The following is a 27,395-nucleotide window of genomic DNA, read 5'->3' as shown; positions in this document are numbered from 1 at the left end:
CAGCGCTCGCCTTCCTGCGCCCGGGCCCGCCGCACCCGCCTCCCCGCCCGCGGCTGGAGCGGGTGAGTAGCCGCTCGGCCGCGCTTCCCGCCCGCGCCGTCCTGGGTCAGTGCGGAGCCCGGGTTCGGCACCCCTGCCCGCCGGGGCGCGGACTCGGCAGGCCGCTCGGGACCGCCCCGCCTCAGAGGGAGCCGGAGGAGGGAGGCGCGGCCGCGAGGAGTCCCGGGCCCGAGCCTCGCCCCGCCCGCCCGCCGGGGCCCTCCTCGCGGCTCCGGTTGCCGGAGGCGCCCCTGGGAGGCGGGGAGGGCTCGTGCCCTGCTCTCCACGTGGGCCTCGGTCGGCGCGCGGCCGCGGGGCGGGGGTGCGGAGCGCAGGGGGGCAGCGAGGCCGCAGACACCCGGGTGCCCGCCGCGGGCCAAGTCCCGAGATGGGAACCCGACGGAGGGGACCGGTTGGGGCCACAACCTTTGCGTGGCGGACCGGAACCCCGGCCCAGACGCAGGCCTTGCACTCGGTCCAGGGCGCTTTCCCGCGCCTGCAGACACCTGCCGCTCCTCGGTGTGCAGCTTCGGAGTGGCCGTTCCGAGCTCATGCTAAGCAAGCGTGGCACTCTCCATGCCTTCCAACAGTTTGAAATTACGTGCCGTACTGGCTTGTGGTAGAAAACAGTTTGTTGAATGGCTGCAGAGCCCTGAAACCAGGTGGCTGGACTGGCAAGAGTTTATGTATTCATTCTTCCAACAGATCTGAATGTGCCGCTGGTGCTGGGGTCATGATGGGGCTGGTGGTGGCAGTGAGGGGACGGCTGGAGGAAACAGTGAAGGCCTCTATAGAGTGGCGTGTGGGCCTGGGCCTTCTGGGATGGCTTGGCTTTCCCCGGGCAGCTTAGGGGGCTGGTGAGGAGCAGATAGACCCGCCCAGAGCTCTTCCCCTTCCCAGGCAACTGCCGCTCCCACCGCCCCGCTTGCCTGCCCTGCCCTGCCTGGGGTCTCCTCTGCCCCTCAAGCCTCCCCGCTGGTCTTTCTGTGCGGAAGGGAGCTGGGGGAGCTGCAGAAGGATACGGTTTTTCCACATTCCATCTCCACCCACCAGGCGCTTGGCAGGCTCTGCACGGGCAGGCTGGGCTGGGCCACCTGGGGGCAACCCCTGGGAGTCAGCCCTGACTGAGACCACATTCTCTGAGCTGGCAGGTGACTGGGAGGGAGAATCCTCTGGCTTCAGGAGTTTGGATGGCAGCACTCTAGTGAGGCACAGCCGGGCAGAGGACACTGGCCAAGCCTTTACCTGCAGCCCAGAGTGTGTGTGCCCTCCTCTTCTCCCCTCCCGCCCAGGCAGTCAGCACTTCCTGGCCGGAGCTTAAAGGCGGCATCTCACAGGCTGGGCGCCGGGCTCATGAGATGAAAACGGGTGACTAATATGATGGATTGCAGGCTTTGGTTGTGTTTGGTGCAAATTGCTCTGGTAACACGGGGTGAGTTGTCGTTAGTTCTGTCGCAGAGATTAGATGGGACAGGCAGAGAAGGCCAGGCTATCAGGTGGGCTCTGAAGGATGAATAGGAGTTTGCTGGATAGAGAAGACGGGGCGTGCACTCAGGGTGGTAAGGGAGTGCTGGGGGTGCCTAGGTGGGAAGGGGCGTTGCATGACCTGCTTGGAGGCCTTGCCCCAGGATTCCTCACAGCCTTAGCTGACCCAGTAGGCTGATTGGAGGAGCTGAGTTTCCACTCATTGCGAATGAGAAAGGCCTGCCCAGGAGCCCCAGCAGTGCCCAGGCCCCTGGACTCAGAAGGAAGGATGAGGGCAGATGGAGGGGATGGCTGTTTGATGACAGAGCTTCCAGGCAGGAGTCTTGGCCAGGAGGAAGGGCAGGGAGTGACGTTCTCTCTAGTGTGTGTGTGTGGGGGGGGGGGTGCGGTTGGAGACTGGACAAGGGGCTGTAACTGCCGGTTTTTGGACTGTCCAGGACCGTGTGCGTCTTGCTGGTGCCCAGGGTACCAGCTCTGGACGGCGGATGAGAAGCCTCACTCTAGAGCTGTGGCAGCTGGAAGTGCTTTCTGTGGTTGCTGGTCTGGTCGCCGTTTGCCAGCTTGGGCTCTGGAGGGCAGTGCAGGCCCGGAGTGTCCCTGAGAGGGGCTGGCCCTGCCCGCCCCGATGGGCCTCACATGCACAGATTCCGATTAGCGGTTCCTTGGCTACCACACCTGGCTGGCCGTCCCCAAGCCAGTGACAGTTCTGAGGAAGACAGCTAATCTCGACCAGAGAGAACAGTGATGACCAGCTGTCACCAGCTGAGCTTCCTGTGGGCCAGATACACACAGAGGGCTTTGTGGGTGTTGATTAGCTTGTTTGGACATCACAGTAAACAGAGACTAGGTTGGCATCCCCGTTCTTCAGATGGGGAAACCGAGGCAAGGAGAGGTTGAGTAACTTGCCCGGGGTCACATCTGAGGGAGTCAGTGTCCAAACTCTCAGCTGTGACCGTGGCACGCGCTGTCTGGACTGCCAGCGGCTCGCCGCTCCATTCCCTGCACCCTGGCAGGCCGGGGGCTTAGGGGGTGAGGAGCGGAGAGGCCTTTCTGTGGCGCCTCCCTGCCAGCCCGGGGAGGGGAGGAAGCTTTCAGGCCGTGCCCAGGACCCCCTTGGTGGGATTTCTCCCCAAGACCCAGCCCTGGCAGGCTCCACGGTCCCACTCCCCGCAGTCTTTGTCCCTTCTGCTCTCGTCTTGCCCACCGTGGTCCCAGGGGAGAAGTTTCCGGAAGACGTGAGCGTGACCATCTGAATGAATGCACAGCAGCCACTTTCTGGAGGTGCTCCTGCCTCGCAAATTGAAGTCTTGGTTGGCCTTTTGGGTGCCTCTTTCCAGGGTCCTTTCCTGTGAAAGAAGCTACCAACTCAGAAAATGAGGAAGTGGTTTATTTTAAATTACCCCCTCCCCGTGGTGAAGCAAATGGAGATTTTTTAATCTCATCAGCTTGGTGGGGGTGGAGGTGGAGGTGGGAGGCCGGAGGCCAGCCCTACAAGGGAGTGGTTGCTTTCAGGAACTGGAGAGAGGGTGCTGCCCTGGTGGAAGGCGTGGGTGGCCCCAGTGGTGACTGTGGCCTGGGAGTGGCTGCACAGAAGTGGGGAGAGGTCCTATTCTGGTCTGGGGCTCAGTCGGGCTCGGGGTCAAGATCAGCAGGGAGCTTCCTGCAGAACGTTCTGCCCAGGCTTCCACCTGGTCTGGCGGGATCCCCGTCTGCAAGTGAGTCCCCTTCCATGCCAGCGGCTGTGGGCAGTGGGGTGGTTCCTCCTCACTTGCTTGACAACCCCCTTTCTTTAGAGGGAGGAGAGGGAAGCTGTGGCCTCCTCATGGTCACCGGCTCGGCTTGTGGGGGTTGGGGGGGGAGGGCACCGTGCTGCATCTAACCCCAACCGTCACCTTGCCAGGAGCTTTTACCTGAGGCTAGCGGTGATGTTCCTGTGTTTGTGCCGGGCACCTCTGCGTCTGGTTTAATTTGCATAACTATACACACATTCATTCTGTGAAGTTCTACAGATGTGAAACCTTGATGGTGGTGGGAGTTTCTCTCATATGTGCTCGTGTCTTGGCAAGTGTTCAGGTGACCAAAGCCCTGGGTCCTGGGTGGGGCTGTGTCCCAGGATCTCCTACTGTGATCTCCACCCCCCTCACCCGTCCAAGCCAAAGAGACAGAGAAGACCCTCTTTAAGTGGCCGAACCATGGCCAGGCCCAGGGTTGGGCAGCAGGAGGGCAGGACAGGAGCAGAGCCCGGCCAGGGAGGAGGCCCGGGAAGCAGATGGGGTGGGAGGGCCCGCGGCACGAAGGCCCCGGAGGAAGGAGACATGCATCCCTCCAGGAGCATGACCTGTCACCAGGAACTCTGGTCCTGTGTCAGTGAAGGCAGAAGGCCAGTTGGCGGGTGGGTGACACACACACACACACACACACACACACACACGTGGCGTGGCTCTGCAATCGTGGTGTCAACACAGAGCTGCCTCCTGTGATGCCAGACCTGGCATCAGAAGGTAACGCTGGCAGCAGGCAGGTGCCTCCTAGGAGACAGGAAGGGGATCCACTGGGGAGCCCTGAGCTTTGGGTGCCAGAGGTCACGAGTGTGGGACTGTCCCCTCTGGGCGTGGCTGCCTCTACATTTGGGGGTGGGTGGAGGGACCACAACCCGGCGCAGCACCACCCTGCGCCCTGGAATTGGGAAGGTAAACTCACCTCAACTGGAGATTCTCCAGGAACCTCCTAGCTGGTGTTTCCTCGCCCTGTCCTGGGAGGGGCGCGTGCTGCTCTGAGGCCGGGGAGGACTGGGGGAAGTTCAGCCTCTCAGAGTGGCCTGGTGGCTGTCTCGTTCCCGTTGCCCCTAAGCCTGACCTTGCCTGAGTTCCAGACAGCGAGAGACCAGTCCTGGCTGTGAGACCAGTCCTGGCCCCGGGTGTCTCTGCCTCTCCAATAGCCTTGTTCTCCCCTGGGGATCTCCCAGAAACCTTAGGGACACTTACCCCCAAATCCCTGACCTGGCTGACCAGGGAGCTGAGCATGGGGTGCTTGGTGGCGCCAGCAGCTCCTTGGGGTACTAAAGCGAGGGCTGCTCCATCCTCACATGCCAGCAGCCTACCCGTTCCCGTGGATGAGGGAAGGGACTCCTGCCAGGACTCGGGAGGCAGGAGGACTGTGGCCTGCGCAGGCCCTTCTGTCCAGGTGTGCTGGCCGTCCTTGCCCTCCTGCTGGGTCTAGTGTCTCACTAGCCCTGGCCCAGGGACAGTGTGGGCACAGCCAGGTCTGCCCTGGTTCTGGGGCTCTGCCTTGGCCTTGATGACAGCCCTTTTCTTCTAGGTGATGAAGCTCTGTGAAGAGTTCAGGGTGAGGCAGTGGGACAAAAGCTCCCCTGGGCATTCTGGGACACCTGTCTCCCACTCAGAAGCCCAGGACTTGGGCAGCGGAGGGAGGTAGGAGACCCGAGGTCAGGGAGGCCTGAGGGATCGGGGACCTGCAGGGACAGGGTAGAGCTGCAGGCCTCTGAGGGGTGGCCCCAGTTACCCCACCTCTTCATGCCACCCTCCCTCAGACTGCCTTTTTATAAAACCATTTGATTGAGATGTATTTCACATACTATAAAATTTACCCATTTAAAGTGTACAGTGGTTTCTAGTATATTCACCGAGTTTTGCAACCGTCACCACAATCTAGCTTTAGAGCATTTCAACACCCCAGAAAAAAGTCCCATCCACATCACCAGTCACCCTCACCCTCCCTCCCCGGCCCTAATCTGCCTTCTGTCTCTGGGCTCACCTGCGCTGACCTTTCAGGTCAGTGGAATCACACACTACGTGGCCTTTGGCGACGGGCTTCTTTCACTTAGCATGATGTTTTCAAGGGTCATCCGTGTTGTAGCATGACCAGTGTTTCATCCCGTCTTATGGCCAAGTAACATTTTGTTTATTGATTCATTAGTTGATAAGCATTTGCGGTCTTTCTCCTTTGTCTGCTATTATGGATAATGCTGCTAGGAACGTTCATGTACATGATTTTCTGTGGACATACATGTGTTTTCCTTTCTCTCGGGTGTGTACCTAGGAGTAGAATTGCCCAGTGGATCCACATGGTCTTTTCTTGGCTAACGGAGGTGAATTCCAAGCAGCAATGGAACTTCATTGACTCTGTTTCTCTGTTTTTTTCTGTCTCTGTCAGCCCCCCCCAACCCCTACTGATTTTTTTTTTTTTTTGAGACAGAGTCTTGCTCTGTTGCTTGGGCTGGAGTGCCATGGCGTCAGCCTAGCTCACAGCAACCTCAAACTCCTGGGCTCAAGCGATCCTTCTGCCTCAGCCTCCTGAGTAGCAGGGACTACAGGCATGCGCCACCATGCCCGGCTAATTTTTTTCTATATATATTTTTAGCTGTCCAGATAATTTCATTCTATTTTTAGTAGAGGCGGGGTCTCGCTCTTGCTCAAGCTGGTCTTGAACTCCTGACCTCGAGCGATCCTCCCTCCTCAGCCTCCCAGAGTGCTAGGATTACAGGCGTGAGCCACCTCGCCCGGCCCCCCTACTGATTTTGTGTTTGGTTTCTGGTGTGCACGTGGTAGGTAAATTACGCCTGTTGGTGGCATCCATGATTGAGGATTGGTTTATGGTCTCAGCATTAGGTCATCTTTATAGATGGATGACATGTATTTTCTGTTGAGAGAGATGACCGAGAATCTGGATTGTTGAACTTTTTTCTTTGTGTCCTTAGTCTCTTGCTCAATTCAACGTAGAATTTTGTGCCCCCCAGGAAGAATAGCTTTGACATCTGGACCAGTGAGATTTTGTGTTGCTGTGTTTACTCTTGACTTGGAGCTGAAGTTGTAGAACAGGTGCTGGAAGCTCTCTGTGTCTGTAATTCAGGCTTTGCCTCTCATTATGTGAAGTGAAAGAAATGTTTTCAGTCCTTGGGCTAGGTTATGAAGTGTGTTAAATTGGAAGAACTCTGTTCTGATTGGTCTGTGTTTGGCTTATATAAAAATACTTCTAAGATTTCCAGAAAATAAGAAAATTGCATTTCTAGTAATTTAAATGCACTAGACTTTAAATTAAAAAAAATTCTTCTTTCAGAAACAAATTCAGAAATGTTCTAAGAATCCAAATTAACAATATTAAGGTAAATCTTTGGCAAATGAGATTGAATTAGTAAGTTGGGTCTTAAAAAAGGTATGTCTTTAATTTATCAGTATTAAATATAATACAGGTGTACATTTTATTCTACTTAGTTTTTTTCTCCCTAAACTTCCACAGGTTTACTTATCAAATCAGCTAATATTACTCTTACATACTGTTTAAGATTATGAAACATATGAATTTGTGGGCAGCTAAATTAAATCATTATTTTGATTATTTTAACAGTATTCCAAGATAAAGCTTAGGTAACTTAAAACCTTGGACTGATATTAACTTGAGTTAATTACTGTGCAATCCTTGTACTCATACCTAATTTCCAAGTGAGACAGAATACTGAAAGAGGCCATATTTTGGCCGGTGCTAAATAATGTTTTCCTCTTTGAGAAAGTATGAAGGGGACTCATGTGGCTGTAAAAAGTTGTGTTACACATGTGTGCATGAGCATCTGCTAAAATGCTTGTTTCTGACACACAGCTCTCAAATATCAACCCCCAGGTCTCTGTGAAAGAAATCAGTAATTTGGGTTGAAAGTTATAATTAATATGGGTGATGGAGAAAAACAGTTGTGTATGTACTTTTATTTTTCAAAGAAAAAGGATAGGTTTTTTTTTTTTCTCAAAGCAACATTTCTCAAGCTTTTTGTAGATCCTTTTATACATAAAAATTATTAAGGAACCAAAAAGCTCTTGATTAAATGGGTTTTATCTATTGATATTTTCTATGTTAGAATTAAAACAAAAATTTAAAAATATTTGTCAATTCATTTGAAATGTGTGAAATTATTTAGCATAAGTATATTTTTAAGCTATATTTTATAAAACAAAACATTTTTATTGAGAACAGCATTATTTGATTTTTTTTTTTTTTTTTTTTTTTTTTTTTGAGACAGAGTCTCACTCTGTTGCCCGGGCTAGAGTGAGTGCCGTGGCGTCAGCCTAGCTCACAGCAACCTCAAACTCCTGGGCTCAAGCGATCCTCCTGCCTCAGCCTCCCGAGTAGCTGGGACTACAGGCATGCGCCACTATGCCCAGCTAATTTTTTCTATATATATATTTTAGTTGGCCATATAATTTCTTTCTATTTTTTTAGTAGAGACGGGGTCTCGCTCTTGCTCAGGCTGGTCTCGAACTCCTGACCTCGAGCGATCCACCCGCCTCGGCCTCCCAGAGTGCTAGGATTACAGGCGTGAGCCACCGCGCCCGGCCTTGATTTTTTTTATAAATCTCTTAAATGACTACATAGAAGATATCTGGATTCTCCATCTATTGCAGTATCTGTATCATCTAGCCTCTGGAAAATTCCACTGTACCCTCATGAACGAATGAGAGAGAAAGAAAAGATTATTGTTATTATGAAAGAATTTTTACCTCACGGATCTTCTGACAGGGTCTCAGGTACGCTGGGATTTCTTGGACCACACTCTGTTCTAAAGTGATTTACCAGTGTGTTCTAGAATATGAAAAAAAGAAAAAAGTGAAGGACAAAACTTAGAAAGTGAATTTTATTGCTGTAGTTCATAATACCCAAGTCTGAAAAGCTCTGAAGTACCATGGTTTCAGTGAGGTTTGTTGCCTTGGTGGTCTTGTTTTCTTGATTTACTCACTAATGCCTGGGCCTTCAAAATGAAAGATTATTCTTGACTTCCTGTGTAATCCACTGTGATAGAAGAGGTTCTGCATAGCAGAATAGTTTTTGGTACTTTATGTTGACTTTATTACATTCTTGATTATTTAAGGGTGAAAAACAAAGAACAAAGGTTCATCACTTATGAAAGAGTAAAGGTCTGTTAGTTTCGTTAATAGATAACCAAGTCTGGCTGGGTGTGGTGACTCACGCCTGTAATCCCAGCACTTTGGGAGGCAGAGGCGGGAGGATCTCTTGAGCCCAGGAGTTAGAGACCAGCCTGGGCAACATAGTGAGACCCTATCTCTACAACAAATTAAAAAAATAAAATAGCCAGGTGTGGTTTGGGGACCTGTAGTCCCAGCTACTCCGGAGGCTGAGGCAGGAGGATCACTTGCCAAGTCTTGTCCCTCGGGCACCCGTGATCCTACTTTAATTGTATGTCCAGATTACCTCTGACAACACTTCTGATGTTGCTTTCTGAAGATTGGACCCTAAGTCTAGGGAAAAAAATTTTCAGGGTGTTTTACATCTAAAACTATTACTGAGACTTCCCAGAGTGCCCCTGGAAAGTCACAAAGATTTTTTGGTCATTCACCTTATAAAAGGAAAAATATATTATAAAATAGTTAGATTTAAGTGTTACTATTTTAATTGCTGCACAGAAAGAGTAATTGTCAAATCAGAAGAGATGCTGGTTGGGGCTTCCCTTGGTTAAGTTTGTATAGGTAAAATGTTATCACTATAAATATTCCACAAGTCGTGGGCTGTATGGGAAGTTCCTTGCGTGTCAGCGCCCTCCCTTGCTGTATGTGATACATTTTCATTCTCAGAGGGAACTGACCAAATTTGTTATGAAATAGGCATGTACCATACCCCAAAGAGAACTGAATTCTCTTCCATCTTATATTATTGGCTGGAGAAAAAAATGAATCTCAACCGGTAAGTCTCTGTCATCCATAGATGAGTTAGGGGTTCCATAAAGGACAGAGTGAGAGCTGCTTTGAGTGAGTGATCATTCGGAGTCCAGACTTTCAGCACGTCTCGGACCACACCGGGGCCGGGGGCCGGAGTTCCAGGGCTCCTAGTTTGGAAGCAGACTGCGGCTCCTACCCCGCAGGGCGGGGTTCACACAGCGCCCAGCCAGCTGCTCAGGGACGTTGTGTTGTGGTGATTGGCTTGGAACACTGCTGATGTTTTATTAATAATTTCTATTTTCTAGAGATATGAGGGAAGCCCCTCTTTTTCGTTAGCTGTATGTAACCCCTAACAGTTTAGTAGGCTCTTGCTCTGGTCAATGGAAATAAAGCATTTTTAAATGATACCTGTTTCTCACTGACACCCCCCCCCACCATTCTTACCAAGTCTCCTTATTTTGGTGGTGACAGTTATTTCCATAGGTTCAATAAGAAGAATCTGTCATTTTTTAAATTTGTATTTTTATTGTGGTAAAATAGATGTAACCATTTTTAAGTGTACGGGTCGGTGGCACTAAGCGCATTCCCATTGTCGTGCAGCCGTCACCAGCCTCCATCGCCAGAACTGTTTCATCTTTATAAGGTGAAACTGTGTGCCCCTCAGACACGAACCCCCCAACCCCACCCCCCCAGCCCCTGCAGCCACCATTTTACGTTCTGGTCTCTGTGAACCTGACGACTCCGGGTGCCTCTTGGAAGTAGAATCACGCAACATTTGTCCTTCTGTGACTGGCTTGTTTCACTTGGCATAACGTGTTCAAGCTTCACCACGCGGTAGCATGTGCCAGGACTCCCTTCCGTCCGACTGTACGCAGATGCCCTACTTTATCTTTCCATTCATCCGCGGATGGGCGGCCGGCTGCGCCTGGCCTGCGGCTGTCGTGAGTGCTGCTGCCATAAACGTCGGGGTGCACGTGCCTGTTCCAAGGCCCTGCCCCCAGTTCTTTTGTGGCTGTACCCAGAAGCAGAATTCTAAGTCAAGTGGTAATTCTACGTTTGATTTTTTTGAGCAACAGCCGTATGTGCCCTTTAAAAAGAAAAAACAACTAAAATAGAATTGGGCAAATGCCTAGAGTAAGCAGAGCCTTACCTGAATGTTGCATTTGTGAACGATGCTCACGTGATCAGCTGTGACAAGCGCTTCTAAAGGAACTGAGGTTGACTCTGTGGGGCCGGCAGGGCCCTCCCGGGAACTCTGGCCTGGGCCCTGGCTCACAGGTCCTTCCTGGCGGGCCTGGGAACTTAAGATATTTGAGGCACCCGAGTAAGAGAGATAAGAGAGCGAATATGTAAATGGACCATAGCTGGACCTACGTAAACACAGAACTCTGCGCCACAGCCTGCCGTGCCTGGCCCAGAGATCCACCCTTGTCTACACCGAGCAGCCGCCGGGAGGGCAGCCCTTGAGGGCGGGCTCGTGGGAGTGGGCGGCCAGGCTGCCGTGCAGCGATTGCTCGACTGTCAGCCCCAAATGGCCAGGATTTGATGAACTGACAGCTTTCCTAATTTCTCTGCTTCCAACTTGGGGCCAACGAGAGAAAGCCAGATGTGCCCCCTCATCAGTCAGCAGGAGACCACCTGTAGCCTCCCCAGGCCAGGGCCCCCATCAGGGCACCTGGAGCCCCCCCTGCTCTGCCCGCCTTGGGGTCTCTGCCCTGAGTGCGTAGCCTTTGCTTCTCTCCCCGGGGTGGTCTCCGTCCGTTTCCACAGGGCGTTCCCTCACGCTTGCAGGCACCCAGTGGAACTTCTCAGGCTTGGTTTCCTGCCCTCGGTGGAGCAAGTAACAGACGGTTTTCAAAGCCCAACCTAAGATTCCTCATGAAAACTTCCAGGCAGAAGTAGATTTTGTGGCCTTCGTAATTGTTCAGTACCGCATGGCTCTAAATTTGCAAAAGAAACGTAAGAGGCTTAGTTGGTCACTTAACACTCTTGCTGCACCTATGTAAATGATCGGTCTAATGAGTCCAGCCCTTTTGTTGTATTAAAGAATATCTTTGAGATGATTCTCACAGGCAGAAAGGCTGTCAGGAAAAATTGGGGAAAACTCTGAAACGGGCAAATAAAGCACACTCTTTTAGGTTTTCTCTGCCTTTCATTATCTTTGAGCTATTTTATAACTCTGTAAGTGCTAGAAAACTGATATTAATAATACAAATGATTTTGTCCGCGGAAATGCAGATGAGCTTTGCCCAGGGGAATGCAGTTGATTATTGCCTTGTCCATGTTGGCCAGTTTTGCATCGGGTTGTAAATTCATTTCTGATTTCTTTGACGACTCTGAATGGTTTTAATATCTTATTGTTAGTGAGTTATATAAGATCTTTAACGTGTGTTCATTTAAGAAGAAGAAGAAAAAAAACAAAAGGAAATTCACCTTCTCCAGACCCATCACTTTTCTGATGATAACACCACAGCCCAGAAAAGTGAAGTGCCTGCCCTCTGCTTTTCTGGTTAATTCTTGGGCATTCTTGAGCCACAGGCCCAGAGGGCACTTTGGGTCCTAGCCTGGGTCACTGACTTCACGTCCCCGGGTTGGCGCTTTGCTTGGTGCCAGGCACCCGGCAGGCCTGTGAGTGCTGGGTGGATGGGTTGATGACTGACTGGTTCTTAGAGTAGCACATGCCTGCTTTCCCGGTGTTCATCACATGTATAACAATATATTTGTTGTAAATAAGCTTCCCTGGGGCAGGGCCTGGGGGTCCCATGAGCCCAGCATGTCTGTTGGAGGAGGAGTGAGTGGGCTGGGCTCTCCCAGCGTCCGTCTAGTGTGCCTCCCAGGCAGTGTGAGGGTGACCTCAAGGTCCCTGGGGTGCTTAGGAGGTGGGTGTGGTGATGGAGGGAACACAGTGCCATTCATTTGTCACTTAAGAAATTCAGTGAGTCGGCTGTCACCCACACATGGGACCAGGAGCACAGGAATGACCACATGCTGACCAAGGAGGGAGCTGCTGTGTGCAGGCTTCAGCCTCCAAAACACCTTATCCTCCCAGAAGCACCTGCGCTGCTCTGCCCTGGCGTGGCTGCACCTCCACCCTGACCACTGTGTGGGAGGGGGCTGGGCGGGCCTCTTGTGACCTGTGAGGTTTTCAGGGACATTTGGCCTCCAGGGTGTGAGGGAGGCTCTGGGGCTTCAGAAAGAGGGGCTAGGCCAGGCTCAGTGGCACATGCCTGTAATCTCATCTCTTTGGGAGGCTGAGGCAGGAGGATCACTTGAGCCCAGGAGTTTGAGGTTGCGATGAGCTATGATGGCACCACTGCACTCTACCCCGGGCAACAGAGTGAGACCCTGTCTCTAAAAAATAAAAATAAAAAAGGGGGCAGGACTGGAGTCTGAGTAGACACTTGAGCGATCTGTTATCTGCTGGTCTTACTCAGGAGAAGTGGGCCTGGGGTGGGCTGTGACTTGTCCCACACCCCCAGCTTGGGCATTTGCAGCTGCTGAGGTGTCCCCTGCCCTCCCTGGTCACTCTTGAGCCACAGCCCTGTCTCTGAAACCTAGGGCAGATGTGCCTTCTTGGCAAGGATGTTGTGAGGGTTCGAGAGGAGGCCGCAGAGCCAGCCTGGTGCGTCTGGGTGGTGTTCATAGAGTAGCTGCTGGGTCTTTGTCATTAGTGGTAACACTTGCCATCCCTGCCCCGCAGAGTCCTCGAGCCACTGGGAAGACAAAACATAAAGTGGCTGGTGAGATCCTGGCTGTGAATACCCTGGTGACCTTGTTCTGAGGCGAGGCGGGGGTTATGGCTTCCCGTGGCCCTGGGAAGAGAGCTGCCAAGAGTTCATGTGGGTGTGGGGTCCCCAGGGTGCGGCGTCCCCAGGTGCAGGCTGTGTGACCTCGAGGGCACAGCCCAGGGGAGCTGCTCTTACTCTTGTCCTCTCTGGCGGCTGCCCTGAGGCCTGTGCACAGACTGGCACACCGTGTGTTCACATCTGTCATCCCGTCCATTCTGGATTTAATGGGCAAATGCCCCACAAGGTATCCATTACAGTCCTATTTTTAATGGTGAAAATTTTTAAACTACACAAATGTCCAACAATAGGGGGTTAGTTGCATTTTGGCATTTACACACACACCAGAACAGGCTTCTGAGCTCCGGCAGCCGTTTGGGGCTTGGTTAGCTGAGGCGCTGCCCCGTGCACCTTAGGGTGCTCCGCAGTGTCCCTGCTCTCTGGCCACTGAGCACCAGCAGCACCCTCCCCACCGCCCCCACCATTTTTGGTGACAACCAAAAATGTCTCTAGACGTTGCCAGATATTTCCTGGGGCTCAGAATCACCCCTGGTTGAGAACCACTGCAATAAGACATAGATGCTAGAATGTTCTGGAAGACTTCATTGAAGGGAGGAGATGGCCACAGGTTTGCATGCAGATGCGGATGTGTGTGTGCGTCTGGAAGGAAGGAAGTTCACACGTTCACGTGAGTTGCCACGTTAGTGCTGGGCTGACAGGTAAACCTGCCCCCACATAGATTTCGGAAGCCGCTTCTAGAAGAACGTGGTGGTGAGGGGAGGGGGCGCTGGGCCTTGAGGCAGAGGCCAGGGCTCTGGGGCACTGTGCCGTGACCTTGGCAGTGGCTCTGGGCAGGTGGCTGGGCTTCTGTGACCTGATTCCAAGGGGTGTGTTCCATTTTGTCCTTTGTCTTGGTGCCCTGTGAGGGCTCCCGGATGGCCCTGCAGCCAGAGTCCCAGAGTGTCCCCGAATGGCCACACACAGGAGGCCTTTGCAGCTGGCCCGTTCCTCCTCAATGCACAGCCACACCCAGCCGTGGGGTGGGCTCTTCGGAACTGCCCGGGGAGGGCCAGGTGCAGCCTCGAGCCGTGCACGATCCCCAAGGCCGAAGGGAGCCCCCCAGACAGGGAGGTGACAGTGCCAAGTGAGTGACTGCACCCAGTGTGGGGGTGCCGGCTGCCTGTGGGGGAGGTGCACCTCCATCAGTGCCGGCCTCCTTCCAGCCGCTCTGCTCCTAGGCCGGGGCCGCCTCCTTTCTTCTGGAGACAGTTGATTGGCCATTCTTACGTTTGTGTTTTATTTCCTATGTATTCAGGAACCATATGAAATTGCCAATATTTGGTTTTGTCTTACAACATGCCTGTTTCCTTTCGTTCAACCTAATGTAAACATGCACACACACACGCACCCCACACACGCACGCACGCACACACACACATTTTAAAAGTAGAATCATTCTATTCAGACTGTTCTACGGGAATTTTTGTTCAGCGTTTTGGGCGTCTTTCTGTACTGATACACACACACACACCTCTCATTCTTTTTAATGGTTGTATATTTTCCATTGTTTGGGCTTTTTTTTTTTTAAACTTAATTCCCAGATGGCTTTTGTCTGGCCAGTTGTTTATGATGCGTTATTTAATTTGGTATATGGAGGCTTTACTCTTTTATGGAATGGTCAAATACAGTTGACCCTGGAACAGCGTGGGGGTCCAGGCGCTGATCCCCACAGTCAAAATCCACATATAACTTCCGACTCGCCCAAAACTAAGCTACTGTAGCCTGCTGTTGGCCAGAAGCCTCGCCGGCAACATAAACAGTCCATTACACATACGTTGTATGTTGTATGAACTATGTACTGTGTTCTTACCATAAAGTAAGTTGGAGAAAAGAAAATGTTATTAAGAAAATCATAAAGAAGAGAAACGTATTTACCGTTCACTGAGTGGGAGGCATCGTCCCTCCTCCTCGTCACCTTTGCAGGGGCGGGGGCTGCTCTTGCTGTCTCAGGGCAGTTCAGACCCGCGTTGCTCCAGGGTCCCCTGTGCATTCTCGTGTTTAATAACCGTTGTACAGGAGGTCTCCATGTACGAACGTCCTTCTAATCTCCCCACTGAAGCCTTGTGGCCCGGCGGAGAGACCTCATCTGCTGGGTGGTCACTTACTAGTCCTGGCTGCCACTTGCTAGTTCTGTGACCTCAGACAATTCCCCCCAAACCTTATTTTCTCACCATGAAGCCAGAATTAACGCTGCCCGCTTCTCAGCAGAGCTGTGCGCAGCAGAAGAGATGGTCAAGTGCGGCGCCCTGAAGAAATGGGCTGTTTGTTTTGTTGTTGTTGGAAGGAATAGTGGTGATAGCAATAATCTACTAACTAATGTGAATATTTATTTTTAAGTAATTCATGAGCCAGACTGTCCTGCTTGCCTGATCCGGAGGGTCTTCCTGGGCAGGGAGCAGGGAGTTGAGCCCCGAGGCTGCAGGACTGAGCCTGGGGAGCGCTGGGGCCCGGGCAAGGGCAAGCGTCTGGAATGAGGAAATCTCCAGAGCTGGCTCCTGGGCTACTGCACACGGCTCTGTGTCGAGAAAGAAAGAAGTGCAGGGGAGCCGGGGGTGGGGGCAGCGGTGGCGCTGAGCCAGAGCCCAGGACGGCTTCCCTGGCTCTTCCCTCGGGGGCCTGGGGTGTCCCTGCAGGGAGCGGCCACCCACCCTGTGTGTGTGTGTGTGTGTGTCCTCTTCCAGGCTGCTGACCGCGACACCTGTGCACCAGAAGTGATTTGGAGCTGCCCAGCACTGCCCGCGCCATGGACTCTGAGGTAGACTCTGAAATCCTTGGAGGATTGCCTTTGGGGGGCACAAAGGTGGCCAAGGGTCAGCTTGTCCTCCACGTGTGTGACCGTCCGTGCTAATCCCGCCCAGCCCCAAACCGACAGCTCTGCAAAGAGGAGCTTCAGACTTGCCGCTTACCAGATCATAGTGAAGGAACAAACCAAGCTCGCTCACCCTCCCCGGTTCCCGCCCGCTCTTTCCCTGACGGCCCTGACACAGCCCCTCCTGCACGCGGTGCCCGGGCCAGCTGGAAGGGCGGCAGGCTTTTGATTTAGGATCAGGGAAAAGCTATAGGTTCTGGGGCGGGGTCACACAGAGGTCCTGTGGGCTGTTCCCCACTTTCACCGGGATGCCACCTAAACTATTCCTTGTCTGTACTTTGAATGATCTTGGGAGAGAAAATTATGGCATATCCAATCAGAAGCTCTTTTTTTTTTGTCTATGTACTATATATAGCCTTTTAATGTCCCTTCTTTGCCAAGTTCTGCAACCTCTTTAGGGCTCGGCCCTGGGGCTTTCCTGTGTCCACACCGCGTGCACCAGCCAGCTGCTGTTCTCACCAGCCACGGGGGAGGTGTCTACGAGAGTCCAGTGATTTGGCATTTTGTAAACCGGTACCCTGCATTGCCCCAGTGCCCGAGCGTGGAGCAGCACCTGGCACCTGGCAGGTTCTCAGGATGCATTTGTGGACTATCCTTGCAAAAGGGTGGGACCCGAGTGGCTTTCAGCATGGTGGCTGGAGGGCCCGAGACACAGTGTGCTCAGGGCAGATGTTAGCTTCGTGAATAGAAGCTCCCCCCGTCCTGATAAAGGGCTGTCGTCGGCGTCCAAGAGAGTGTTCTGTGCGAGAGTGTGGTGTGCAGTGCCCTGGAGCCTGCCCCTCCCTGCCCTGCTGCTGTCGTTCCTCCCACATTCTGGCGACGTCCGCAGGTTAAGATGCCACCATCCGTCACACATGTGCAGCCCTCGCTCTCGTGCCCTCCCAGTGCTCCTCCGAGGCCCGTCAGTGGGGGAGGGTGGGTGTCATCACTCCCGGTGTCTTGCCTTTTACCTTCAAGGCGAGGAAGCTGAGATAAAGAAGTGAGGTGACTTGCCAGGGTCCCGCACACTTGGGCTTCACAGTGAAACACTGGCAATTTTCTCTAACATTTCAGCGTTCTGCCTTTTTTCCCCATCAGAACTTTCATCTTGTTGTAGACATTTCTGACTTTTCCTTGATTTTTTTTTTCCAGCTTTTAAAAAAATTGTGGTAAAATACACAAAACATAAAATTTAACATTTTAACTATTTCCAAGCGTGTGGCTCAGTGGCACTAAGTACATGCACATTGCTATGCAGCCAGCGCCACCCTCTGTCCTCAGAGCCTTCCTTCTTCCCAGACCGGAGCTCCGTCCCCATCAACACCAGCAGCCCCGCCAGCCGCCACCTTCCACTTTCTGTCTCTAGGAATCCGGCTCCTTTCGGCCCCTCATGGAGGTGGAATCAGACAGGATTTGTCCTTGTGTGCCCGGCTTATCTCACTTAGCACAGCGACCTCGGTATTCACCCATGTTGTAGCATTCTTAGATTTTTTTTTTTTTAATTCAAAATGTCTATAATTGCAACATTTCTGTGTTGAGTTTTTGTGGATTGACTCAAAGGGCATATATTTTTTAAATTTTTCAAGAAATTCAATCTATCTCTTAGTGACTTTAATAAGTTACATCTATTGGATTGACTGGTGTATTTCAACTGATTTTTCCAACTTTTGCTGTTTCTCATCCATCGTTCCTTTGCCTTACATCAGCACTTGAGTCCTTCCCCAGTATCTGTTCAACTAGCCACATTTTCTCTACCAGTCTATTTCTAAAAATGCTAATCAACACTCTTATATTATTAACATGAAATATTAATGTTTTTAAAAATCAGTGTTCCTATTTTTTTCATAAGAAAGTATGGAGAATTTGGCCCTATATTACTTCTTAGCATCTTACAACTGCTGCCTCTTTGATGTTTTTTGATATTTGGAAAAACAAAGACAATTGTTTTTGCCAAGTTTGGGCACCAGGGTTATCCCGTTTATCACACATATTGGGCAGTGAACTGAGTTTGTATCATCAGAATGAAATCAGTCTGCAATACGGCCAGCTGGGCTTCCCGCGTCTTGATCATTTCTCTTAACATATTTTTTCCCTGTGATCTAAAAAGATAAACAGCTATCACGTTTTCCATTTTCTGAGACATTCATTTCAACTTTGATCACAAGTGGATCTCTAGAAGATCAGGAAAGGCCGTGGTTCCAAGTTTGGCAAGGCCCAAGCTCTGTTTGTTCCTGGAATTAAATCCTGTCGTCTTCGGCGCCCCCTGCAGGTGCTTGTCCGTACTGCTCTCCCTTTGCCTGCAGCCGAGGCTTCTGGACCTATCCTCTGACATGTGAAATTCTTTCCTTTCCCTCCCTGTCAACTCTATTCTTTTTATTTTATGTGGGAAAGACACAGGTCACTGAACTTGAACCTGAAAGCCTGCTCTGCATCCAGACTTTGGGTACCTGTGTACCAACCCCTGGGTCAGAAGGAAGTCCTCGCTGTGACAAAATACCACAGACAGAGTGGCTTTACACACAGAGGTTTGGTCCCTCGGTTCTAGAAGCCAGAAGTCTGAAATCAAGGTGTCGTCCGGGCCGGTTCCTTTCGGGGGCTCTGAAGGAGGGTCTGTTCCAGGCCCCTCTCCCGGCTTCTGCGGCTGCAGCAGTGCTCCACAGCAGTGCTCCACGGCTCTTGGCTTGTAGGGGTGTCACTCCAGTTTCCGCCTGTCTTCACGGGGTGCTTTGACCCCCGTGTCTCTGTGTCTCACTGTGTAAATCTCTCTCTCATTTCTCTCATAAAGATACTAATCATTGGATTTAGTACCTACCCTAATCCAGTATGCAAAAACCCTGTTTCCCAACAAGACCACATTTATAAGTACGTGGAGTAGGACTGGAGCATTTCTCTCTGGGAGATAGTTTACCCGACGATACCGCCCCAGTCCTCCTTTCTTCTCTCCTAACCAGGACACCTCCTTGAGGCAGGAATGAAACATGTTGTTGGGCTTCTAAGCTGTCTTGGACGACATGGCCTCGCTGTACAGGAATTGTAAGGACTTGACACAGTAGAATTTTACACAAAACTTTTCCATTTTTCAGAAAGAACTTTAGGGAAGTGAATGTTAAATAGCAATAATAGCAATACCCTGGCACCTTATTTTAAGCATTTTATTTATTGAAAACAATTTGCCCTCTAAACGTTTTTTGGTTTTTCTAATGAAAATTATTAAGGACTTAGAGGATAGAAATAAATTTTTGCCTGCACTTTTATCTTCCTGTCCTGGCCTTCACTGACAGCCCAGCATGTCTGTTTTGCATTTATCTGAGCAGATCTCGGTATCCCTGGCCCTCTGGGTTCTTCCGTCTTCCACCCTAGGCCTTTGATTGCTCTGGGCACACCTAAGCTGCGGATGCTACAGGTTTACCCCTTTGTCTGCCAAGAATCCGGCCCCAGATGCACTCAGCACGCCACAGCCATCCCACCTGGCTCCCACGGCGCGGACGCTGGGCCGAGCTGCTGCTCGCGGAGATGGAGAGTGCAGGGGCCTGGGAGCCCCAGCCCCGCCGGGTTAGGGCAGGCCCATCCTCACAGCTCTCTGGGGGGTCTGGATTAAGGGCACACAGCCCTGAAGTAAACCAAGCTTGGCCAAAGGCCAGTGTTTGGCTGTGGTTACCACTCCCCAGTATTTACTGAAAATCTTCTGTTTGTCCAGTACCATTCTGGGCCCACAAAGGAGATTATGGAAAAGAAAAGAGCTTCTGACTGGTAGAAGCATAGCCAGGAAAGGTGGGTGCAAGTTGGCAAAGGGCACACGGGGCTTGGAAAGAAGCAGGTGAACACATGGATGGCATCTCAGTGACATTTGCTTGTCTCCCTTAAGACAGTCTGGGACCTTCCTGCTCCAACAGGAAGCTCATCCCAGCTGCATGTGTTCAGGAGGCCCAGCAAATGGTAGGCGAATCCTCTTCTGCAGAATTGGAGCTTGCTCTCTGGCACCCACAGGACCCGACCCCTGTCCGCTGAGACCTCTTGCAGGGCTCTCCAACCTGCAGGGCTCTTCAGCTCTCTTGGGCCTGTGAAACTCTTTCAGCCCCAGCCATGCTGGAGCCCTTCTGCCAGCTTAGCTGCGGGAAGGGCCTCTGGCCCTGGACGGGGTCCCCCAAGTCTCCCTGCCTCCCCTTCCATCCTAGGTCAGCAATGGCTCGGGCCTCAAGGATGCGCACATCACAGACTTGCTGGTGTTTGGCTTCCTCCAAAGCTGCTCCAGCAACAGTTTCCAGACAGAGCTGCAGGCGCTGGGCTGTGAACTGTCTGTGCAGGATCACCTGTGGGAGGACTATGAGGACGAGCTGCAGACAGACGGCAGCAGGGCCAGCCGCCTCCACGTGCAAAGAATAGAGGCAGGTAGGCGTCTGGCTCTGCCTCCTCTGCCCCAGATCTGGGATTTGCTTTGTCCAGTAACATCTGGGGAGCCTGAGGGCCGGAAGGGAGCTTTGGGCCCAGTCTGTACCTCTGTGGTTTCAGGCCACCATAAGTATGTCCTGTGGTGGTTTGGTCTGTCCTTGATTCCCTCCAGGGGTGCTGAGCTCATTATCTGCCATTCTTGGATGACTCTACTATAAAGTTCTTCCCTCCTATGAGCAGGAATCTCCCTTCATGTGCTGGCCCTGATTCTCCTGTCTGCACTAATATAAAGTAGTGTTTTTACCAAATTTCCCAATTCTGATAGAACCAGATTGTTGTATCGGAACCACTGATCTGGATTATATAACACAAGGGGTTCTCAAACTTGGGTTTATATAATGTCGGGAAGCTGAGGTGCTGTAAAAAATACTGGTGCCTGGTCCAGCCCCCAGGGATTCTGATTTGATGGGTCCGGGGCATGACTGGGCCTGGGCGACACCGCACTGGGGATGCTGCTGACCCGGGGATGCTGCTGACCCGGGGATGCTGCTGACCCGGGGATGCTGCTGACCCCGGTGCCCCTGAGCAGCCCCGGCCCAACTTCCGGTCAGCTGAAATCCGCCTCGATGTTTTGCTTCTATCACCTTACACTGTTACCTTGGGGTACCTAATGACTTGTGGTCACCTATAAGATAAGAAGAACATTTTAGCATTCTGAACCTCGTTTCCAGATGAGGAAACTGAGGCCCTGAGAAGGGTAAATGACCAGCCCCAAATCAAACAGCGCGTGGGTGCTGCCCAGCGGTCCTGCCCTGGGCGTGCCTGTGGTTCCAGGTCGCCACCGCTCCTGTCCCTTTCCTGCGCCCCGCCCCTGCCACAGGGGCCGTCCTGAGCTCCAGCCCCAGGTCGGTGGCGTTCCCCGTGCACGTGAGAATGGCGTGAGGACCTGTGTGAACACGCACGGGCCGGGTCCTACTCCCGCTGCCGGAGTCGGGGTATTTTAGGCTGGGAGACTGCGCGGGATCCCGGCCCTGCCTAGCCCCGACCCTGAGCCCGGCGGGGATGCCGAGGACCCAGAGCCAGGCCCGGCGTCGCGCGGCGTGTGGGCACGGCAGGCGGCACTGCCCCCTGGCGGTCGCGGGGCGGCCTCTGCCCCGACCCCGGCTTAGACCAGGCCGGCCGAGGCTCTGCCTGCGAATCAGCCGGCGTGTCCTCCGGCCGGCTCTGAACTGAAGGGCAGCCACGGGTCCCCTTTCGGGAGGTTAGGGAGGGTTAGAGCAGGGGTGGGCGGCAGGGCATGGGACGTGGCGGTGGATGAGTGGCCCGGGGGACACGCGGCGTCAGGCTGGAGGCCTGGCCTGGGAGGAGGGCCGGGCAGACGGAGCCCAGGCAGGGGGGACGCGGGAGAGGGGGCCTGGCGGAGGTGGGCTCAGGTGGCTCCAGGCGCCTTTCCCACAGCTCCTGAGGCTGACGCCTGTTAGGAGCTGGGTGCTGCCCGGCTCGTCCCTCCGGTGCCCACAGCCGTGAGTGCCCCAGCGTGGCCGACCCGTCTGCATTCAGGGGGGCTGATTCTCAGCCAGTCTTGCGCTGCGTCGCCGCTGCCCGGGGCCAGCATGGGGCCCTGGTGCAGTGCGCCATGGAGGGAGGGCTGGCTTTGTCCTTTCCCTGGGCGGGTGGCCAGCGTGGGTAAGGGTGTCGGGGCCCTTGTCTGAATCTGCCTTGTCTCTGCCGCCCCTGCCTGAACATGCAGATTCTGAAAGTGAGGAGGACCTCATTCAGACTCTTGCCAGGCAGCTGGCCCAAATAGGGGACAGCATGGAGCGCAGCGTCCCCCCGAGACTGGTGAATCACCTGGCGATGCAGTTTATGAACCGGAACCTGTTGGAGGAAGTAAGTGAGGGGTGACACACGGGTGCCTTTTCGGGGTGAGTAGGAAGGGTGAGGACTGTTTCAGTGATCAATGGAACCAGCAGGGCCTGTGCTGTCTCCTGGCAGACAGACCAGCGTCTGGCTAGGTGACTCAGTTCATGGCTGTTGGATCTGGGGCTTTGACAAGATAATTAGAAATAGTCAAAGCAGGGTTAATTGTCTCTCAGAAGCATTAAGTTAGTTGACATTTAGGAAAACTGAACCTAAGTCAGAGCCAAGAGTTTAGAGAGAAAAGCCTCCAAAAAGATTAACAAAGTGTATGCATGTGACTCTTCCAGAGATAACTTATTCTGTCTCCAGTTTTAGGGATTTGAATAAAAATGCCCATAGAGAACTTTAAATCACTTTTTAAAAAGTGACATTTTAGCCTGGTGCTCTTGGCTTCCTGATTGTAATCAATGCACAGTTGCTCCCTGAGCTGCCACTGGCCCGGCGCTGCGGGGAGAAGATTGGCCCAAGGCCCTGTGTCCCTCCTGAAGAGACTTTGTAGGAAGGAGAGCCACGTACTCCAAGGCCGTCAGATACATGTCTGTGGTGACAGGAGTTTAGAGGGGAGAGAGGTCCCATTCTTTTACTTCTACCAACTGAAAACGCAGGTGCCCTCACTACCTCGAACCTTCGCCGGGCTTCAGGTCCCAGCAGGTAGAGCCTGCCGTCTCCCGAGGGCGCCGTCATTCTAGGGCTCCCTCCTGTGGGGTGTCCCCAGCCGCGCAGAGCACAGAGGCATCGAGCAGGGCTCCGCCTAGAGACCTCTCCCACAGCATTAGCTTAATTCTGTGCGTGAGTCACAAGCTTGGTCCTTCCCAGCCCAGCGGTCTCTGGTCTGCTCTTCCACGCAGGGGGATGTCACATGGTGCCCCACCCTTCCCCTCCCTTCAGGTCTGCGCCAGTAAGATGGCCACAGAGGAGACAGTTAACTGATTCTCGAGTTGAAGTGCCTTAGGGGCAGGGAATGACTTAGGCTCCTTGCACTCCCTCAGTGTCTGACAGTGGCACACTAAGCTTGTGTTTGGCCCGTGAGCACCCGCGCCAGGGAGGATCTCCGTCTTCCCTTTCCGTTGCCTCGGGAAACAAAATAGTTTCTCCTCCATACTTAGCATCCTGAGCTGCTGAGTAAGGGCCTCCCTCTGAATGCTGCCTTGTGCTTATCGCTGCGGAGTGTTTTTCCTTTGAGAGGGAAGACGTGGTAAGCCAGGTTCTGGGTGCCCCTCCGTCTTGACCTGTCTTCACCCTGTTCAGGACAGAAGGGGGCGCCTGGCCACCGCCGTGGAGCAGCTGAGGCAGACTTGCCCTGCAGACTTGGAGCAGGAGAAGGCCACGCTGGTGCTGACCATGCTGCTGGCCAAAAAGGTGGCCGATCACACGCCGTCCTTGCTCCGTGATGTCTTTCGCACAACAGTGAATCTTATTAACCAGAACCTGCTCACCTATGTGAGGAACTTGGCCAGAAACGTAAGAACCGGTGAAGTCAGCCCCTTGGCATTCCCCTGAGCCCGCGTGGTCTCTGCCCGCTGCCGGTGCCCACTTCCCCGTGCCTGAGCCCTGCACACCCATCCCTGCCCTCCCTGCCGCTGGCAGCCCGCCCAGGGGGCTGTCACAGACCTTCCTGCTCAGGCAGGGAGGCCTGGCTTTGGCTTCACGAGCAAGAAAGCTTATGTGGTAGAGGTGGCAAAGGATACCTCCTTTTTGCGCTTTATCAGCTTTATGCTGAAGACATGCTCCCCCCAGAGGGAGGCGAGGGCCCCCGCGCCCCCTTGCTGGAGTCCTGCTGTGCGCAGAGCTCGCGAGCCTGGGAGGAAGCGGCTGGGCGGCCGAAGCCAAGCTTCCTCAGGCCGCTGTCACCCTCACCGCAGCACCAAAATCAGTGAGTGTGAATTCGTAAACAACATGCTTCCCAAGGATTAAGGGGGGAGAGACCAAAAGGAATAGTCAAAAAAGTGGGGGGAAGCTAAAATCTTCCCCAGAACACATCTGTCCCATAACCAGGGTATTAAAAGTCACTTTTAGTAACCAGAGTATTGGAAGTCATAGTGCCACCAAGGCAGGCCAGATAGTCCTTAGACCCTGGTGCTTCAGTCTCAGACTTTAAGTGGATGTTAAGGGGATGTATTATCTGTAAACTTAGAAATATTAGGGAATGTTTGAGATTTTGTGACACGTTAGAAGCATTACTCAGGCTTCCTTCGTTTTTTTTCTGTTTTTGAGACAGTCTCGCTCTGTTGCCCGGGCTAGAGTGCAGTGGCATCAGCCTAGCTCACAGCAACCTCAGACTCCTGGGCTCAAGTGATCTTCCCGCCTCAGCCTCCCAAGTAGCTGGGACTACAGGCATGCGTCACCATGCCCGGCTAATTTTTTCCTCCCTATTTTTAGTTGCCCGGCTAATTTCTTTCTATGTTTAGTAGAGACGGGGTCTCGCTCTTGCTGAGGCTGGTCTCGAACTCCTGAGCTCAAACGATCCACCCATCTCAGCCTCCCAGAGTGCTCGGATTACAGGCGTGAGCTACCGCGCCCGGCCAGGCTTCCTTAGTTTTTAAATAAAATAGCAACTATAACCCTTTTAATATTTACTGACAAATCTAAAAAAAGTATTCCTTATGTGCTGTGGTCTTCAGTTATACAGGCATTTTAAAAACAGGAAAATGAATGTAAATCCTTAAATCAGGTGTTAAGCCAAGTGGAACTGTCGGAAGGAGGTAAGCCTGAGAGTTCCTGGACAGCTTTTCCCAGCCACCATCCAAGGGGCGTGAGTGGGCCAGATGCCCACAGCAGTCTGTGCTGACAGCCCACCAGACACCAAAGGGCTGAGACAGAGTCTTGGTTCTTCTGACCCACTAAGATGGCTCCGGACGCCTTCAGTAATTTGGGAGATGAGCATAGCTAGGTCTCAGCACCTGGAAATCCTGTTTTTGCAGCTGCTCCCTCATAGCAAAAAATTGGATGCAGGGATAGAAGGAGTTTAGGGCTCCAGAGAATGTGTTTTTGTGAATTAGCCTGGCTGATCGCCCGTTTCTCCTTCCTGTGCTAGATGGACTGAGTGGATGACTGCAAAAGTGCCACCGGCTACACCTGGCGTGGTGACAGCAGTGCTCCTGCCTCCGATGGAGATGGAGCTCTGGCCGCATAAGCAGAGTCCCTGGAGAAGACAGGCACTGGACAATAGCTATTTATTTCTCGCCATTTTTAAATGATGTTTTAAGCTGGTGACCCATTTAGAAATTTCAACGTTAATACACTTGAATGAAAATGTCAACTTGCACATATTTGAATGGGTTTCATAGCATTTCCTAAATCTACACATTGTGCCTTTATCTTATTTCCACTGTACAGGTTCCCACATGAAAATTAATTTTTTTTAGATGAAACTATTTATTGGCCGAGAAAATTAAGTTTAAAAGCAGATTCTTAAGACCGAAGAAGAACAAAACACAATTTTTTTTTGGTAAAAAAAAAAAATTTGTTTATTAAAGTACAACCTTGGGGGATGGTCTTACAGCAAGCAGTGTCCTGTTTGAGGAGAGCAGGGCTTGGAGAAGAAGTGCACATACCCACCACGAATGAAAATTACACTCAAGGCAGGGAACATCTTAATGCTAAGGAAGCAACAGTTTTCCTGTTTGAAAACCAGATGGCAGAGAGGTTCCGGACTAAAGTGCTGTACTCAAACGATGGGAAGTTCCGGCCTCATCCATAGGTGTTTGACTTTTTCAACTTGATTTCCTTTTGTTTGAGTCGAGAACAACTATGGGCAGTCAAAGGTATGAAGGTGATTTACGGGCCCAACAGTCAACCACTGTTTCCAAAGTCTGGTAACTAAATGTACTTTTTCTCTTTTTAAAAAACCAAGACTTCACTTAAAAAAATTTTTTTTTTTCCTAAAATTTCAAGCTGGTGGTATACCGGAAACCACTGCACACGCCCTGGTAAGAGCTTGCAGTTTCGGTGCCCAGTCACGCCGCTCAGCCCAGCGCTGCCTGCGGAGATGCGTCAGGAGGAAACAGGTTTCCAGGCATAAAAATGAGAGCGCAACTAGACTTCTTAAAATTCAGCAACTGAAGGGACTCCCTTTCCTGGGGACATAGTCAAAACCAAGTCACTTAGGTAGTGCCAAAATAAACAAGAAAAGCTTAGGTGTATAAACAATGCAACGCTGGTCTTTTGTTCCCAAATATAAGCTATTTCCTAGGAATCAGTTTAAAACTGACAGTGGGTCATGGGGCCGTATCACAGACATTACCTTCAGCAGTGAAGCTCTTGCTACTGTGAACACGATGCTTCTGAGGAAGCATGAACAAGAGTAATGAAATACTAATAAAATACTTTGTTATCCAAAACATGTCTGTTCAAGAGTTTAGATTCATCAGAAAAGAAAAACAACTCTAAGTCCTAGGGCTGGGTCTCAATCTGATGTGGGCGAAAGGTTACAAATACTAAAAGTAGATGCTGCCTGCAACGCGAAGGCCACCATTTGGAAATAAATCTTCCAGTAATGCTATAACTTTTAATGTTTTGGAATGGGCTGCTTTTTTTTTTTTAAGAATTAATATTACAATGGAAACAAGTTGACTCGCACATAGACATACTCACCCATACGTGTATCTGTCGTTACAGAGTTTCATGAGGGGGAGGTATTTTCTTCCAAAAGGAGCAATTTAATCAGCAACTCAAAACTAATGGAAAAGAGCTCTAAAACAGCAAATAATTTCAAGTCAAAAGAGTCAAAAGACTCTTATACTTTTTTTTTTTTTAAGAGACAGGGTCTTGCTGTGTTGCCCAGGCTGGAGTGCAGTGGCATCACTGCCAGATCACTCCTGGGCTCAAGCAACCCTTCTGCCTCATCCTCCCAGGTAGCTGGGACTGCAGCCAGGTGCCACCACGCCCGGCTAATGTTCTTTTTTGTAGAGACCACTGTGTTGCTAACTGGTCTCGAACTCCTGGCCTCAAGAAATCCTCCCATCTCAGCCTCCCAAACTGCTGGGATTACAGGTGTGAACCACCATCCCTGGCCTCTTAGGATACTTTTAATCTTTCACAGCATCTTTACCTTCTTCTGTTTCACTTAAATACAGTAGGCTGCCATTTTAATACAGTTTGTAATAGGTATTGGTGTAAATTCTTCTAGACCAAGTACAAAAAAGTACTTCCTTGGTTACAAAGCAAGATTGCCATCCCTTCTTCCCAAAC

At 51.8% G+C, this 27,395-nt stretch overlaps 1 protein-coding gene across 1 annotated transcript; it reads left to right on the top strand.

The window, feature by feature from the left end:
- BID (BH3 interacting domain death agonist) lies at window positions 1-26,907 on the top strand. Its single transcript, XM_069490456.1, has 6 exons — window positions 1-62; window positions 15,730-15,803; window positions 20,072-20,285; window positions 22,036-22,175; window positions 23,454-23,666; window positions 25,240-26,907. The coding sequence occupies exons 2-6, from the start codon at window positions 15,792-15,794 to the stop codon at window positions 25,246-25,248; spliced, it is 588 nt and encodes a 195-aa protein (XP_069346557.1). The 5' UTR covers window positions 1-62; window positions 15,730-15,791; the 3' UTR covers window positions 25,249-26,907.
- Window positions 26,908-27,395: the final 488 nt, after the last annotated feature.

Source organism: Eulemur rufifrons, chromosome 16 (assembly GCF_041146395.1).
Source record: "Eulemur rufifrons isolate Redbay chromosome 16, OSU_ERuf_1, whole genome shotgun sequence".
NCBI lineage: Eukaryota > Metazoa > Chordata > Mammalia > Primates > Lemuridae > Eulemur > Eulemur rufifrons.
The sequence above is the reverse complement of the archived record's forward strand: the minus strand, read 5'-3'. Positions and strand labels throughout refer to the sequence as shown.